An 18,841-nucleotide genomic window follows, 5' to 3' on the forward strand; every position below is an offset into this window, starting at 1 on the left:
AAGGATAAAGAACCTGATCAAATTGAAACCTTTTGTATTTTTTTAGTTGTGGAAGACCAAACTGATGGACATGAAAATCACAAAATCGCTGAGATTTGCATCCATAATGTAGATATGGAGAATAAAGATGATGCGGAAAATTGGTACATGCAAAAGCATAGGCACCAGGCAGCAGTTCCTCTAGCAGAATTGCATCACCACTGGGGCTATTGAGCAGTTTTGCATATAGTTCAAGTAACTCTTGCACAGCGTGGTACAGGACATAAACAGCATGTCTCCACCAGTTTCCCTACAATACCTCCATCCGGAATGAGTGTCCTCTCTGCATCCTCCTGTCCTGCACCTTATTCCTTTAAACCCTCCAGCATAGAGGCTCCACCTGTACAACTTCCCAGGTCTGTTCTACCAGTTCCTCTCCAGACTTTCCCAAAGATGATTCATGAAGATATTAAGAATGATGAGGCATCTTTAGGTACTGATATTTTGCCAGATCGACAAGGGGATGACAAATTGGGAGATTATGACCATAATGAAAGTGCTAAGGATGCTGCTGCCATGACTGATAATATCCACGGAAATGACTAGGTGGAACCATTTTGTCACTCCTGATGATACAAACCTCAGAACCTGGTACTGGCATTCTGTGTGTTTGTCCAGAGCTTGTGCGCGTACAATAAGCATGTAACAAATGTCTGGTAGTTTGGCTCGGACTATTGAGCCAGTGGAATACATTTTGGATACCCCTGTATCTAGCATAGCACAAGATGGAATATAAATATAGTCTGCTCAGATATTGGAAGTGTAGTGCCAGAATATCTGTGGGTGGAGGACATAGACCAAGACACTGAAGTGAGGAAGATGGAGACATGACTGTCTTTAAAAATTCCACAAACACTTTATCAACAAGGGGCTGCTGATTTAACACTTCCTGAGTGCTGCCATTTGGTTGATATGGGCGATTACTGTTCTGTTGATCTGATAGCGACTTCTAGCCGCATACTCCTGACCTTTTGAATTATCTCCAGGCACCACATAGGTTCTGGAAATTTTACTCTAGTCATACCCCTATTCCCCAATAGGTGGCGATGCCCGCGCGGGAAAAGACATGCCAGTCAGCGCAGATCTGGAGAAGAACTACTCCTTAGTCAATTTTTTTACTAACTTTTTTTTTTTCTGGTGTGGCAGGGATGTCCTCCTGGAAGGCTGGCTTCAAACCCTGCAGCACCTGTCTCTGCTTGATGCCGGTGACTGACCCACATCTTGTATGCCTTTGGTGCCTCGAGCGCAACGACGATCCGAAGGCCTGCTCAGATTGCCGCTTCATGAACCCGCAGGCCTTGAGGGAGTGATCCCTCAAGCTCCTGGCTGTCTCTACGTGCAAGGCCACAACGATCCAGAGCCCGGTTGAGAGGAAGGTCAGGGGAGTGGTCGCAGAGTGTGAGATCCTCGTTGCACTTGAAGTAGTCTGGTCATTTGGGAAGTCACCACACAAGAGGAAGTTGAAGAGGTCTTCGACGACTTGTCCATCGTCTTACGAGACAAGGGAGCTTTGACATTCGAGGCTTGGCTCCGTGGTAGAGCCAGTCTCTAGGCCGTCTCCGTGCCTCCAAGAGTTTCCAGGGACCGGAGCAAGTCCAGCCACTTAAAATAATTTTGTGAGGCTATGCCTTTGGGCCCGTGGGTTCAAGAAGGGCCCATACTGGATCAATGCTGGCCGCTCCAGCCCATCACTTGGATCCACACTTGGATCCGAACCAGCGCCAGTTGTGCCACCTTGACCTTCCACAGTGCTGATGCAGGCGCCGTCCCCATTCTCATCTCCCACTCTGACATGGAGCCAGAGGGGCGTCGCCCAATGCCGACTGGAGCCATGTTTTCCAGGCCAGAGCTTGAGTCCTATTCTTATGGGCTAGGATTTGTGGAGGAATGGAAGGGTCACTAGACCCCGAAGAATAGCAGCCTATGACACAAACATGGACAGGTGTAAGAATCTGGTAGAAGCCAGCGTACTCAATACTTCAGATGCTGGCATTCTTTCTTCCCCTACCTTGGCTACAGAGGAGAGGGGGTCATTTGCAATGGTGTTTAGGAGGGCGGTAGTGGCCCTGGACCTTAGTTTGCCCTCGTTGGCAGTCAAGACTAACATTTTGACAGAAGTGCTTCAACCTGGTGTGTCCTCCTATGAACCGCTTCTCCAGTTTAATGAAGCGGTTATTGAAGTCCTGCTTGTAACTTGGTCCAAGCCCAACACTGGGGCTCATGTGAACAGTACTAATGCCCGCCGCCACTGCCCCATCCCGTCGTCTTAACAGGTAATATTCATAGACTATTATGTAAATTGTACACAACAATTACAGAAAGAAGGAAGCAAGGAGACGCTAATGATTAAGTTAGAGAACCAATAAATTCCTAAAGTTACACTGAAAGGTCAAGGGTGTTTCAACCTAGAAATAGTTCAGGTCATCTTCAGGACCGGTTTGCAACGAAGTCTGTTGGTGCTGTGTTGGAGCAAGGTAATGCTTCAAGAGGTACATCAAGCAATGCACCCAGGGTATGATGCGCAAGAAATTCCAAAGGGAAGGATTTTAGTGATACACTACGGTCTGGTGTGCATGAAAGAGAATCATGTGTTAACCAAGAGAGGCCGGAGGGGAGGCAAAAGCGTCCAGGTCGAAAATTAGTCCAAATGGAGGCTTGTTCGCTCCAAGGGGAACCGAAGTCAGGGTGGAGGCGTCTGGAACCAGTAGAGAAGGATCCCAAGGTGCGATAACTCTGGTGTAAATCCAGCTTGCATCTGGAATAATTGGGGCCTACCAGCGAATGGGAGAACCTTCCCGGTTGCAGCAATGACATGCATACGAATTGCGTCCTGGGCACCCAATGGGAGGCAGGATCCACCTGCCCCACTGACTGTCAATCACAGACCGGTGGGTTTTGCAGATCGCCCCAAGGGGCTATCACTCCCCTTCGTGACTACCCCTTTCTCCATGCAACCTGCTTGTAACAGAATTACAGAGGACCACCTATCCCTTCTCCGCCAGGAAGTGACTGCTCTCTTAGCCAAGGGAACCATAGATAGGGTGCTGATACCAGAAGTAGGTTGTGGTTGCTAATCTCGCTAATTTATGGTGCCCAAGAAGGACAAAGCCCTACGCCCTATCCTAGACCTGCGCCCTCTCAATTTCTTCCTCAAGGAGAAGTTCAAAATGCTTACACTTGCTCATTTCTAGTCTGCCCTGGACCTAGGAGACTGGATGATAGTTAGACATGCAGGACTCCGATTTCCACATTCCCTTCCTGCCTGCCCACAGGCGTTACCTGTGATTCATGGTGAGCCACAAGCCCTTTCAGTTTGCTGTGCTCTCTTTTGGTCTTACTAGCGCCCCTTGGGTGTTCACCAAGGTGATGGCAATGGTTGCAGCTCATCTACGGAGATCAGGGGTGCCAGTCTTTCCCTATTGTGATGACTGGCTATTCTCTCCCACTTCCAAACTACAGCGGACCTGCAGCATTTACTGAGGTTCACTATCAACGGGCCGAAATCACACCTAACTCCCTCTCAGACGCTTTCATTGGAGCTGTTCTGGACATGGTGCATTTGCAGGCATATCTTCTCGAATGGCGAGTCCAGGATATTCAGGCTATGACACTGCTGTTTCAGCCTCTATCCTGAATTATGATGAGTCTGACTCTGAGGCTGCTGGGCCTCATGGCCTCCTGCATCCTGCTTCTGACACATGCCTGCTGGCATATGCAGGCTGTGCAGTGGGACCTGAAATTTAAGTGGGCGCAGCACCAGGGGAAATCTCTCAGACATGGACCAGATTTCGGAGGGAACTGCAAAAGGTCTGCCTTTGTGGTTAAGGAACTGCTGTTGGGTCTGCGGCAGACCCATCTCCCTTCCCCAACCAGATCTGACAGGAGTGGCAGATACGTCATTTTAGGGATGGGACGACCATCTGGGAGAGGTGGAGATCAGAGGCCTCTGGTCTACGGCGGAATCCTGACTAGAAACGTTAGTATAGGTATTCATAGAAAAAAACACTGCCATGTGGTACTGTAACAGACAGGGCGAGGTGGGGTTGTGGACCCTTTGTCAAGAGGCCCTATATCTCTGGGGAAGGCTGGAACGTGCGGGCATATCCCTTGTGTTTAACACCTAGTGGGCTGGCTGAACACCAGAGCGAACAAACTCAGACAAAGATGCCTAGATTGTCACCATTAGCATTTCCATCTGGAGGTGGTGCCAGGTTTCTTTAAGCAGTGGGGAGAGCCTTGGTTAGATCTGTTCACTTCCGACGAGAACGCACAACATCAGCAGTTCTGTATACTGGAGTTTTCAAGGCGGCTCTTGCATAGAGCCTCTTCATCTCGAGTGGAGCTCAGACCTCCTGTATGCTTTTCCGCCTATACCACTCCTGCCTAGAGTTCTCAAGAAGATCAGGAACAACTGGGCCCGAGTTATTCTTGTGGCTCTGGACTGCGCACGGAGAGTCTGTTATCCTGAGCTGTTGAGCATGGCCATCGGTTTGCCATTCAGGCTGCCCCTTTCGGAGGATCTTCTGTCGCAGTGGCAGGGGAGGGTCCTCCACCTGAACCTGTCCAGGCTCCGCCTTTTTGTTTCTAGATTGAGCTGCAAAAGTTTACAGCTTTTGACCTTTCTCCCAAAGTCTGCAATGTGATCTTGGCAACCAGGCATCCCTCCACTAAGACGGTAAACAACTGTCGTTGGGGAAAATTTGTAGCATGGTCCACAGAAAGAAAGATCGATTTTACCTTTCTGCCCCCTTTCTCAGATTCTTCTCTTCAATCTTTCTCTTGCCCAGAAGGGCCCTGCTCTGGGCACTCTCAAAGTAATCTTTCTGCTAGTTTCAGCATTTCTGTAGCTGCCTGACTAGCCGTCCCTCTTGAAATCGCCTATTGTAAATAGATTTTTGAAAGGGTTGAAACATTTAATTCCACCCTCTCCCTTCATTATGCCCCAGTGGGACCACAGTCTTGTCCTCACTTTCCTTATGTGTGCTCCTTGTGGCTATAATATCGGGACGGAGGGTCAGCGAGCTTTCGGCTTTGTCATCCATGCCTCCATACTTGAACATCTACCCAGACAAACTGGTGCTTTGTACGAGAGCTTCCTTTCTACCAAAAGTGGTCACTCCTCTTCATTTAGGCCAATCCATCATTCTACCTGCTTTTTATGCTCCGCCTCATCCTTCCAAGGAAGAGGAGCAACTTGACCATCTGGACCCAAAAAGAGCATTGTCATTCTACGTTGAAAGCACACGAGAGGTCCAGGTAGACGACCAACTCATCGTGGGGTATGTCAAAGTGAAGCAAGGACCAGCCATGCAGAAGCGGACCATCTCCCGATGAATCGTGCTCTTTATAAAGATCTGCTACGCTTTTCTGCATGGTTGCCCCCACTTTGTGCTGAATTGCTGACGTACTTGACTGAGTGTGCCCTGGGCTCCTGCTGATCAGATCCCCAGGGTCTATGTTCTTTTCCTAAAACTGAATTGAAGCCTAAACCGAATTGGCATCTCTGGCACTGACCAGAGAAGGCCTCTAAGGGCTGCAGCATGTATTGTGCCACCCTTGGAGGTCCTGTAACCCTACATTCACACACTGCATTTGCAGGCTGCGTGTTTTGGTGCAGAACAAAGTGAAAAGTCGACATGGCACACATCTGTGTGCCATGCCTACAACCCACTGCCCTGGCATAGGTCAGTGTCCCCTCTGGCTGGGTGCAATATACCAGTGGCGAGTGTACAGGTGCATGAGCCCTATACCCCTACAGTGTCTGAGTCCATTCTTAGACATTGTAAGTGCAGTGCTGCCATTAAGAGTATATGGTGCTGGGAGTTTGTCATTCCGAACTCCACAGCACCATAATGGCTACACTGAACACTGAGAAGTTTGGTATCAAACTTCTCAGCACATTAAACCCACACTGATGCCAGTGTGGGATTTAATGAAAAATGCACACAGAGGGCATCTTGGAGATGCTTCCTGAAAACTAACCTACCACTAGGGTCCGGGCTGAGTAGCTGCTTTCAGCTGCCACCAACCGACATGTTTCTAGACCCCTGGGTCGATAGCCTGCTGCTCTCTGGAGCCTGAAAAAATGCACATCCTGGGACAAGGTGCCAAGCCTCCTCCCCCAGGATAGGCAGAGTTCACGAAGGGGAAGCTTCAAAGGCTTGACACCTTTATGAGCTTCCCCTGGCCACTTGCTGCTCTCAGCATCCATCTGGTCCCCACTGGTTCTGGCCCCCACTTTGGGCAGGAGAACCTGGTGTAAAAACAAGTGAGGAAGAGGTGTGTGCCCACCTCTGCCAACTCAACCCCTCAGGTGGGCGAAGCGAGGTGAAGCACAACTCGCAGTCCATGCCATCTTGAAGATGGTGGCACTCAGCCATCCAGGGACAGGCTCACCCCCCCCTCCCACTGGAGGGTGGCATAATAGGGGGGGTGTACCCACCCTAGGGAAGGGACCCATTGGTCGCTTCCTTTTACCTACCTGTAACGCCCTTAATTCGAGTATTTAGGGACACCCCTGAACCTTGCTTTCTCAGACAAGAACCTGCAACAAGAAGAGGAGGAAGGACGGAACAGCTGTGCAGCATCTAACAAGAGGAAGACTTCCCCTCTACTGTTCTGGTGGCCAGGGCATCGCTCCCCTGGCCACCAGTACACCAATTACAACGTAGTCCCTGCACTACCAAGGTAAGAGCCACAACCCTCAGTATACCGCGCACATATTGCGATATTTCCAAACGGAATTATTCGTAATTGGGTTTCGTCTCCCCTCTCTATATTAGGCGCTGGTATCCATTCAGGTCCTGCAGTTCCATTTACACTGCCTTGACATAGAACATTGTACCACAGGTAATTCCCGATATTTCTTTGGTCCTAGAAACCCGCTGGCATGATTACACTTAATTTTAAGTAATCTATATCTCCCGCCTTCAGAAAACTCTCGGTGGCATATACAAGGACCCTGGAGTCCAACCACAAATGTGCGGATCCTTAGATCCTGAACATCAGGTAAAAATCGCTTTCGGCACACATCGAGAACATTCCCTTGGAGTGTCACAACAAGTACCTAATGGGCACCTTCCCTCCCCCAGTTAGAGCCTTTTCGCCCTGATATCAACATAACCGTGCTGTCAGCCACATCTGTAGGCGGGCACGCCACACGCTCCCGATAGTAAGAGCCCAAACTTGGGTAAGATAATTTTTCCCGGTTTTTAGAAACCACATAGCGCAACCACCTCTGCCCCAGGACACTGTATGAATGCACACGTTTGCTTGGTCACTCGAAGGTCGCCGAAAATTAAAAATGGAATCTCATAGACCTTATTATTTTAATGATAAGAAATTCTACTTCTATATCCCTTGTGGTCTCTTAATTTAAGTAAAAATGTTATGTATTGGAGATTCAATGTATTGACACCAGTCACTAACGCACTCGGTTATGAAAGCCCAGTACCTTCACCTTGTTTCAGACACTAAAAAGAACACGTTAAGCCGATTCCGAATAAATGTACAAAGTAGTTGGACAGTTTGACTCGTTGAAGTATCACCTTTTAATTCAGCCATTGGCTATCCCCTTTTCTCGTTTCTTTCTCTCTCTCTTCCTCCACAACAGGCGGTTGTATTACAATTACAGGCAGGCAAATGTTGTCAATTTTAGTCCTGATGATGATCCCGTGTAATTAGAGCAAAAAGGGATCAAAACGTCGACTTCATATAGTGCTTCCACAACCTAGCCATTGTGTTTTACTCTAGTTGTGCTTAGCGCTGTCTGGCAAATACTTTAATTGAACATTGATTTAAAAGTGTCCAGCACTGCTCTTTCTTTGCCTGTGAAATCTTTTTTCTTATGTGTCGTGTGTCCTTCATGAGTATTTACAGGACTGTGCCTAAAAACCATTTATACATGTTTTTCATAGTGTTTAAATAAATACCCTGTCTGGCTGGACAGAGGACCAATATAGTTTCCTATCATGGCCTATATTTCATTTACACTCTTAACTTTGATAAGCTAAGGACCCTTGTCTTCTAAAGTGTTATTCTGATTAAGCATGTAATTCTCTGGTGGAGAAGAAAAATGTTACTAATGACTTAAGTTCTCCAGCGTTGGTATCTTTTATGGATTCCCATTTTGCCCTCCATCCTCCTCAGATATTGGTTCAACTGTATAATTGAGTTTGTGTTTATGCTGGAGGTCTGAGGTGAGATAGCCTCTGGGAGAGGTTAGAGTACTCTCACCTCATTAGCTGAAGTGCAGGTCTTCTCCAATGATGTGAGTATGGTACTAGAATGCCTGAGCTTTAACGCGTTTCCAGTATGCTATGTCCAGTACTGCTGTTATAAAGTTACTGTGGTACTCCCACCTCAATAGTCTGGATTGATTCTAGCATGTGACCATAAAAATGGACTCATGCTGGAGAACTGTAGTTTTTAGGTCTGGCCTTTGAGACCGTGTTCACATTCACCTAAAAATAGTCCATTTATTTTTCAGTGAAAAAGCTGGCTCAAAATGTGCTTTATTTATTTAGTTATTTATTTATCCTACTAAACTCCTGTTTAGTTTGCCTGCACTTGGATGATTTATTTTGATAAATGTTTTGTACACTCTAAATCACACACTTAAGTTGTCTGCCCCAGATATAGTGCACTATGCATAATGTTTCTTTCTACATTTTCTTACATTCTCCGATTGCTTGTTATCTCGGAAAGCCTTCTCTGATTATACTCCTAAAACAATGCATGAAAAATTTAGTTTGATATAATTTTTCTTCAAAGATTCCTATTTTCCATCCTCTGCATGCCTTCAGTTTCGGAGTATAGCCTCCTCTCAGTTCGGCATCAATCCTTCTTATTGTTATTCTTCATTCTGATGGATACATCTGCCTGTGGATTCCCCACCTTTTAAATTAACCCCATGAGCAGCATTCCACAGAAACTTTTCTCCTCAGCTTTCCCACGTCAACGAAGTGCATCACAATGAAACTGCTCCGCACGTGATGTCTTCGGAGCCATAAGGAGACCTCGTCCGCCTTTTTTCCCAGGGTTCTCCATTTCTGGGAGTTTCTTTGTTGCAAGTCTTCGGATCCTTGTAGCAGCAACCATGGCTACTCAAAGGCCCTCCAGATTCAAGCCATGCAGGGAATGTGGGGATCCGATGTCTATTACTGTCCCTCATGAGGACTGTTTGTGGTGTCTCGTCGGAGCACGGTGATGGGGAGTGTTCGTCATGCAGGCGCATGAACCCCAAGGCTTTGAAGGAGAGGGAGGCCTAATTTTTCATTGCTAAACCCAAGAAACAAAAAGGGGTCGAAGAAGGTCGAGGCCCTGGTCAAAGTCATAGACTCTGCATACCTCGGAGTCGTCCAGGAAGCATAAGAAGATGTGGCGCCATTGGTCTCTGCATCGTTCGTCGAAAGATGAGATGCTGAAGTCGGTGTCTCCGGCTCCCCGGCGTCATTGGAAGGACGAAGTCTCTCCGTCTCCTGAGTTGTCTCTGGCCCAGTCTCCGGCTCTGAGAGCAGCGACTCCACCGGTGCCAAGAGAAGCAACACCTCCACTGTTGCCATCCACTCCACCTCTGGCTCCAAGCTCTCCGGCGCCACAACCGGAGCCGAATGTGCTGCCTCCTAGAGCGCTCTTGGCGCTGGCTGTACCGGAACCAGGGTATCCTACCATCCTGACTCCAGGTACGGATCAATTGCATTTTCTGAATGCTATGTTCCGCCTGTTCGACCAGAGCGGCAAACGCTACTCGTGCGCCGGTTTGCCCCATGGGTCCACTGGCATACTCCCTGGGAGGTTTCCCACTTCAGTCCCTCATGCACCTTTTATGCCAATGGCTCCAGGGAGTCGCCCTCTCCCGATGCCAAGACTTTCGACACCAGTACAATCTCTGGAGGGAAGATTGCCCGTGGGTGGAACTTCCCCGGCGCCGTCTGGTTCGGTGTCGAATACTGTCCTGGTAGACAATTCTTCGACTCCGATCCTGAAGTCACTGTCGCTGCGTTTGGAGCCTCCGATGCCGGTTCCAAGAATGAGATCTAAAAGAAGCACTGAGATTGATGAGAGGAGTGCCAGGAGCATCATAAGGAGGCTGAGGAAGGGGAGATTGTGGACCCTAATCAGGATTTCGAAGGTCTGCAGGAAGCTAGTAGCCTGGATACATCTCCTGAATGGGAACTCTCATCACCACAAGGTCTTCCAACGCAGGAGGGGACTTTTTATCACTCTTTGATCAGGAAGGCATCAGATCTGCTGGAGTTGACTCTGCCCAAAGCAGATTTGAAGTATAATATTTTGACAGAGATGCTCCATTCCCCTTCTGTCTCAGAGCCTTTTCTCCCTTTCAATTAGGCTTTGACTGAGCCGATCCTTGATATGTGCCAGAAGCCGATGACTACTCCTGCGGTGTGCAGGTCGGTGGCGAGGAGGTATAAGATTGCTCCAGGGGATCCTGCTTTATTGTCACTTATCCATCACCGGAAAGTTTGGCCGTCCAGGCTTCGTGCTCCTCAAAGAAGTCTGCAGGGTCATTCTCATTTACACCAGCAAATAGGTGGTGCAATCAGCGTAGAAGGTGTTCTCTTCAGGCAGTGTGGCTCTCAAGTCAACTGATGCTACTTGCCTTTTGGATCGCTATATCCATGCACTTATCAAAGCGGCAAGGGGAAGTGCTCCCGAAACTACCAAAGGACGTTCAAGGCCATTTTTCAGAGGTTTTTTCAGATGCTCAAGCTGTGGCCCGCCAGCTCATACAATCTGGTCTGGACACTGCTGACTCGGTGGCCAGGGTGATGGGTTCATCCGTAGCGACCAGGAGACACGCCTGTGTTCGGCATTCTCCCCGGATGTCCAAGCTACCCTGTTAGACCTGCCTTACAACAGATCTCGCCGATTTGGGGCTAAGCCGGACTCGGCGCTGCAGAGATTTAAACACAGTAGAGCCATAGCAAGATCTTTAGGTCTCCAGTCTCTGTCCAGGGGCTTTAGATATCGCAAGTTTTGTGGTTTTGGCAGGACCATATCCTTTCTTGCCAGACAGCAGCCGCAACAGTAGGCAAAGCCCCTGTACAGATCTTACAGGGGAAAGGGCACAGGTAGTCTGCGGGGTGCAGCACAGCAGCACGTCTCCTCTTCCTCCTCCTTCTCTTCTGCCCCTCCAACAGGTGCTGCAGGTAAGCAGCTCTAGCTCTGCCATACCAGAGCATGCTTGTCCCGTGGAGGACGAGTGTCCCATTTTCTAAAACATTGGAGTTATGTTACTTCAAATCTCTGGGTGTTGAACATCGTAGCACGAGTTTCCCTCTCCTTACCCTTCCCATCAGGGTCTGTGCTCGGAAGACCACCTTCTGCTTCTCAAGCAGGAGGTTCGGTCATTACAGCAAAAAGGTGCGATCGAGGTGGTTCCAGAGCAGGGAAGGGTTCAGGAATGCTACTCCCAGTACTTCTTGATTCCCAAAAAGGACGGTCGCGATTTCAAGAAATTTAAGAAGTTGACCCTGGCTCAGGTTCTTCTTGCGCTGCAGAAGGAAAACTGGATGGTGTTGATCGATTTGCAAGATGAGGAAGGGAATGTGAAAATACGCAAGTCGTATCGGAAGTATCTTTGTGTCATGGTGGGGTCTCAACACTACCAGTTTCCGGGCCTACCATTTGGTCGTACTTCCGCACCTCGGGTCTTCACAAAGATGATGGCGGTGGTAGCAGCACATCTCAGAAGATATGGGGTTCCTGTTTTCCCTTATCTAGACGACTGGCTGCTCAAAGCAAAGTCGCCAGAGATGTTGCTGCATCGTTTGAAAGTAACAACGCAATTGCTGTTCAACTTGGTGTTTTTAATAAATGTACCCAAATCTCACCTGGTGCCCTCTCAGTGCAACCTGTTCATAGGGGGCAGTACTGGACAATACTGTAAGTTGTACATTCCCTCCACTACAGAGGATTCAAGGCATCCAGACTATGATCCCGCTTTTTCAGAATGGAGAGGCTGTTCCAGTCCTAAAGGTTTTTCGCAAGCTCGGTCTGTTCGCTTCATGCATACTGTTGGTCAACCATGCACGGTGGCATATGAGGGCTCTCCAGTGGTCCCTCTAGAGGCAGTGGTTTCAACATAACGGAAATCACGCACAGGTGATCAGAATCTCTAGAGACACTGCAGCGGAATGGTTATGGTTGAGTGTTCCAGGCAATCTGTCTCAAGGGAAGCCGCTTCAACCTCCTTCTCCGATGGCCACAGTGGTGACTGATGCCTCCACTCTAGGGTGGGGGGCTCATCTGGGGGATATGGAGGTCAAAGGCTTTTGGTCTCCAGGAGAGATTGTTTCACATCAATCTCCTGGAATTCCGGCTGATACGTTGGGCTCTCAAGGCCTTTCTTCCCTCCCCATCAACAAGCAGGGAGGAGTGGGGTCGTATCTTCTTTGCGGAGAGGTTCTGTGACTCTGGCTCAGGACCATCGGATTTGCGTGATCGCAGATCTGGCCGAAGAGCTGAATGTTCTTGCGGACAGTCTCAGTTGCCAGTACTCAGCCGTTCACGAGTGGCGTCTCCATCCAGAGGTGGTCCGTCACATTTTCAGGATGTGGGGGTTTGCTCTGTTGGGCCTGTTTGCCACTCACGAGCATGTACTGCCTGTCATGCTGCAGTCCCCACTAACCGACGTGGGGAGCATTGGGGGACGTGTTTCAGTTAGATTGGAGCTCACAGCTTCTTCACGCCTTTCATCCCATACTCTTGATTCCTCGAGTTCTGAGGAAGATTCACCAAGACCGGGCCCAAGTCATATTGATCGCTCCGGATTGGCCACGATGGGTGTGGTACACAGACCTCCTTTACCTCTCATCGCAACTTCCGCTGTGTCTCCCTCTCAGGGTAGACCCCTTCTCGCAGTCGCTGGGGCAGGTTCTACATCCCCACCTCCAGAGCCTGCACCTTCATGCTCCTGATTGAACGGGGCTACCAGAGTTCTTTCTCTCTTCCACCGGATATGGTGGATGTCATATTATCGGCCAGAAGACACTCCACCAAATCGGTCTATTCTGGTAGGTGGGCCAGGTTTGTTAAATAGTGTGGAGAGAGATCAATTTATCCTTTGCAGGCCCATTTGTCTCATATTCTGAGTTTCTCTTTCATTTGCTCTACAGTGTTGTGCTGTAGCTACTGTTAAGGGCGACATGTTGGCATTGTCTGCTTTTCTCAGTTTACCAGATCAACTCTTTGTTTAAGTCTCCTATAGTGATGAGATTTAATATAGGTCTCACAAATAGGTTTCCTCCCACTCCCTCTATCATGCATCAATGGGATTTAAATTTGGTTCTCACCTTCTTAATGGGTTCGCCCTTTGAACCTTTACATAGTGGTCCCTTAAGGTTCTTAGCGTTTAAGACCATATTTGTGGTTGCAATCACTCTGCTAGGAGGGTGAGAGTTGCAAGCTCTTAGCTCCAAGCCTCCATTTACATCATTCCATACGGATAAGATGGTTCTTAGGACCAGAGCTGCTTTCCTGCCTAAGGTGGTCACTACTTTCCACCTTGGTAAATCTATCATATTACCCATTTTCTACCTTCCCCCTTATCCTTCTAAGGAGGAGGAGACGCTTCATCGCCTGGACCCTAAGAGGGCTGTCTGCTGCTACTTGGACAGGACCAAGGACTTCAAGTTGGACAACCAACTCTTCTTCAGATATGTGGGCAAGATGAAGGGCAAGGCTGTCCACAAGAGAACACTGTCCGGGTGGATCATCCTCTGTATCAAGATCTGCTACGCCTTGGCCAAGAAGGAGCCTTCTGAAGCTATTCGAGCTCATGCTACCAGAACTAAGTCATCTTCTTCAGCTTTAGCTAGAGGTGTCTCTGTGGTAGACATCTGCAAGGTGGCAACTTGGGCCTCCCTCCCTCCACACTTTTACGAAGCTCTATTGCTTAGATTTGGAGGTGAGGAGGGGCGGCCATTTTGCACAATCTGTGCTGCAGGATTTTTTGGTATAGGTAGGCAGGCACCCTCGGGCAGTAGCGGGACTGCTTGGGGATTCAGTTCAAAAGGTGAGGAATCCACATGCAGATGTCTCCATCACAAGAACAAGTTACTTATCTTTGGTAACGCTTTTTCTGGTGGATACAGTATCTGCCTGTGGACCTCACTGTACCACCCGCCTCCCCATTGCCTGCCTGCTTATACCGAAAAATAATCAATGTATGTCTTATGTGATTTATTGTTGAAATCATGTGATGCTTGACTCTAGGAAATGTCTATGATCAGAAATTTCCAGTTTTGCCTATGTTTGTATACTGTGTATACTTGTGAAAATGTTGTTGGTTCACCTCGAAGTCACATTAGAAATGGGTAGAACGGACGTTAGCACGCTGACATGGTCTTCTTTTGGCTCCGATGACGTCACGCGGAGTCGCATGCAGAGCCGTTCGATTGTGACTTTCCTATCGACGTGGGAGAACTGAAGAGAAACGTTTTTGTGGAATGCTGTGCATTGGGGTAATTCAAAAAGGTGAGGAATCCACAGGCAGATACTGTATCCACAAGAAAAAGCATTACTGGAGGTAAGTAACTTGTTTGTTGGCTGAAACTTCATTTAATAGATCACAACCTCTTCTCTGTAAAACCCTATCCTAACATTACCTAATCTCCGCCACACTATCCATCTCACCAACCATTCAACTGAATACACATGGCCCCACTGATGACTAAACCTAACGGGTTTCATATAATCTATCACAAAGTAACTGGAGTAAATACATGCACTTTTTTCTTGATAGCACAAGAGTATTCGGAATAACTACCAGATTAATTAACTCTTGGGTTCCAGAGTTGTTTGCTACTCTCCATAAAGCACTTCAGTGCCTCGCCAGAGGTAGTAAGCAGCGCCTAGAGACCCTTACGGGTGATTGTGCGCTTTACAAATGTGGACTTTAACTTTTTTAACTTTTTAAGCAGAATATATATCCAATTACATTGGGGGATCGGGACGATGTGGTGATAATCACCACCAAATGAAGGAGGTGCTTAAGTGGTGGAAAATAAAATACCATATATTCAGAGGTCAAAGTTTATTCCACATCAAACTGCAAGTGCTCATAATGTCAGATGGTTCATTGTTTGAATGGGAGCCCTTGTAAATAACCAGCACATCAGTTGCCTGTGGATAAGGCAGGAGTCATTTCTTTGTTTTATATCGACCTGCGCAAGCTTAGGGCAGTCTGACTAATTCTGAAGGTGTTTCTCCCAAACGTTAAGAATTTCACAGGCCGTGATACATTCATATAACACCATTGTGAAGTACTATATTCGCAAGCAGGGAGGTACAAGGTTTCTTCTGTTATTCCAAAAAGCTCAAACTATGGCAACGCTCTCTCCAGCACAGCATTGGTGGGTCTTCAGAACACGTGCCAGGTTTCAGAACAAATAGATGGATCTTCTGAGCAGGAAGAACTCAATCACAAAACGGAATTAAACAGTGGGCAATTTGAGTGGATATTCCAAAGGTGGGGAAGGCACCTTTGGGACATGTTCCAACAGACGAAAACTCAAGGACAGCGTATCTCTGGCTAAAAATCCTAAGTTCAGTCTTAAGATGCCTATGCCTATGTCTTTTGATTTACATCAGAACATGTTTGCTGACTTTTTGTTTTCCAAACAATGGCCGAACAGCTGAGAGCTCTTCACTTTCTAGATGTTAAAACATCCCTTGCAAAAGATGAAGGATTTTTGTTGTTCTGACCAATTTTTCCAATCTTACAGCCCCTTTAATAGGGGGCAACGTGTAATGAACCAAACACTCTCCATATCAGGTGTTTCATGTAAAATTCAGGCCCAGATATCTATGAAAAGACCAGTATCTGGAACTGTTAGAACACACTCAACAAAGGGTATGGCAGCCATAGCGCTGTTTGGGGGAGTCTCATCTGTTACTCAGAAATATGGAGAATGATGCAAGCTTTCTTAAAGCATTACTGCTTCATTGTTGAATCCAAAAAGAAGCAACAGTGGGACAGGCAGGGCTCTAGAACCTGTTATTTTAAGGTGATCATCAACATTCTGACCTATCGCTGTTTTTTAGCTGCTATGCTGATCTTGATTCAAGCGTCCAAATCAATGATGGGTCTAAAGAAAAGGAGCTCCTTAACTGTAACTTGGGGTGCTCCAGCATTCCTAACTTTAATACATTCACATGCAAATCCTCATCTTTTGATGAGGCTTTTCCCTGCTTTACCTACACTGTCATGAGGTAGAAAATTTGACAGTTGGGGCCTGATTGGTTGAAGTTCGGTTCATACAGTGAGGTGGAATGGTTGCATGTAGTGTATGGCATTTTTCAATGTTGATTATAATGGTATAGTGGTTACCAAGGGTTCTCGCCCAGACAACTGAGAATCCTTCAAGCATGTGGGTCTGTGAAAAGTACCAGTGCTAGAGAACCTAAAATACAGGTAACTTGTTTTCTTGTGAGGAGCTTAAAAATACTTCCTACTTTCATAAGACACAAGTGGCAAGGATTGGTGGGTATGGGATTTTAACATATTTTCCAAGGACAGAAAGGTCTTGGTGATAAGGTGTTTATTAGCGCACATTTGCAACTGGAATATCTATTTTCGAGAACCAGGCAGCCTCAGAGGTTTCTCATGTGTCCAACCCACAACATAAGTGCGACCTTTAAGGTATTAAGGCACAGTTGGTTTTGATTAATCTTTTGTGAAGTTGCCAGAAAATGCTGAGTGATTAAGAGGCGTTATGCAAATGTGACTTTATTAGCATATAAGTGAAATTTTAAGTTACTATGCTGGAATGTAGTGTTTCTTCGGCGAGTCTTTGATACCATGTGTTCAAACAAGGGTATGCAAGCTCTTGATGTGCTGGTTTAAATAATGGAATCAAGCCATCCTTTGTGAAATGTACAAATGTCAATAAACATTATATTCCTAGTTTTAATATTTTGTAATGATGCCTATTGTTACATTTGGCTTATGGGCATAATAGCTGTGATCTAACTGGACTTTTCAATTTTGTTTTCCTCTTTTGTTTCTCAGTTTAAGATTATGATCACAAAAGTTCTCTTTGCTGATTTCTGCCTGGCCTGGATGGTGGATCGGACCCTTCAGTTTCTTTTGGGGAGCTCTAAGCTCAGAGTGCCTTCCTGAGACGAGGTTTAATAAGACTAATGCCCCACTGATCCAGTGGACAGTAGTATTGCTGACCAGCAGTGGGTACTCAGTGTGCAAATAAAAAAGGTGCTGTTGCCAGATGAACTGCGTTCTTAGCCAAGATCCATGAACATGTTTCTGCTGCAGGAGGCCTGGAAAAGACTTGAACACATGGGAGCTCCGAAATAAAAAATTTAATGAAATTCGTTGCGGAACACCATACAGACTTTTGTTTCTAGAATACGACAGACTGAGTTGTTGAAATTATTTTTTTCTATTGAATACACTTTTGAAGAAGTGTCAAAAGAATTTGGTAAATAAACAGCATCAGTGTATTTTACTTGTGCCAATAGTTATTTGCCATCAATTTTGCAAAATGAGTAACTTGCTAAAAAACATGTTTGGAGTAAAAGACACAACCAGTTAAAGGCATAGTTTCATTTTGGTAACACTGCCAGACTTTGTAAGACTGACCCTATGCTGGTATACCTCAGTCAGTAAACGAAATGATGGCTTACTTCAAAGCAGCACATTGACCTTCTAATAAGAATACCTAATGCATATTTGTATTTTCAAATCCTTATTCTTGTAGGTCCATTCCACACATAAAGGGTTTCCATTCAGGTTTTATTTTGTCATTGTGTGCGTTTTCAGGTAGGAAAAGAGGTCCCTTCACGTTCTTTGCAAATATAGCTATGGAATTTTAATTGTTACTCAGTTTTGTTAAAACTTTACATCTTGATACTTCATGGTAAGCTTTCTTTGAGGAATACAGGGTTTGTACGGACTAAAACTTCCTGCATCTTTGGATCTTCATTGATAGTCACAAACACTAGAATAATTCCATGCTGCCAGCGTGGACCCCGGAGCACTTATTTGAATTTATATATAATCTATTTCAAAGTTCCATGGGGCGTTAATGTCCATCTGATTTCATGTTGATAAAGCTCACTGTGATCACCTAATATAGGCTAAATTTCATTTTCTGGGAGAATATGGTGACTGAATACTGATTTCAAACCTGCATTGCAGCATTTTTCTCAGGAAGGTTAACACCTTGGGTGCTCATGACGAGGTCAGCTCGTCATGAGCTACGGCGCTCCGGTGCTGACCGCGCCCGTTCCGTGGAACGCTCGCACGCTGGGCTGATTCCCCTGCTGTGCTGAACGTTCCATGGGAACGGGTGTGGCCATGACGAGCCCAGCTTGTCATGAGCACCAGAGCGCCGTAGCTCATGACGAGCTGACCGCGTCATGAACACCAGGGCGCTGTACACGCCCCCCAGCACAGCGGGGGAAACAGCCCCGCACAGAAGGGGTTAAAAGTATGAAGAAGAGAAAAAGAATTTGATGTCCCTTTAAAAATCCCTGAACGTTCTCTACCCACAGTGCACCCTACTGGCAGTGTGGCGCAGAGACCATTGTTTTTCTTGAGAGTTCTTGTGAGGTTTTGAACCTCAGTTTTTTCTCAAGTATAAGTGTGATATTTTGATATAACTGCTTATGTCAACGTATTTCAACCCTTGAGGCCAAAACAATTCTGATTCCTGTAAGGATTTTTCTTCAAAATGCCTTCCTTTTTCCAGGAGTGTACTTCTTGTGGGTGGAAAAATATAGTGTCTGACCCCCCACAAAGTACGTGGGGGGTGGCTTC

The 18,841-nt window shown here is 46.7% G+C and overlaps 1 protein-coding gene across 1 annotated transcript in view; it reads left to right on the top strand.

The window, feature by feature from the left end:
* The window catches only part of ATP13A1 (ATPase 13A1), a 419,252-nt gene extending 401,724 nt beyond the window's left edge, over positions 1-17,528 (top strand). Inside the window, exon 26 of the mRNA XM_078681078.1 lies at positions 17,075-17,528. Within this exon, the coding sequence (XP_078537204.1) occupies positions 17,075-17,185 (111 nt within the window). The 3' untranslated portion in view covers positions 17,186-17,528. The remainder of the gene's footprint in view (positions 1-17,074) is intronic.
* Positions 17,529-18,841: the final 1,313 nt, after the last annotated feature.

This window comes from Lissotriton helveticus, chromosome 1_1 (assembly GCF_964261635.1).
Source record: "Lissotriton helveticus chromosome 1_1, aLisHel1.1, whole genome shotgun sequence".
In the NCBI taxonomy this organism is placed as follows: Eukaryota; Metazoa; Chordata; class Amphibia; order Caudata; family Salamandridae; genus Lissotriton; species Lissotriton helveticus.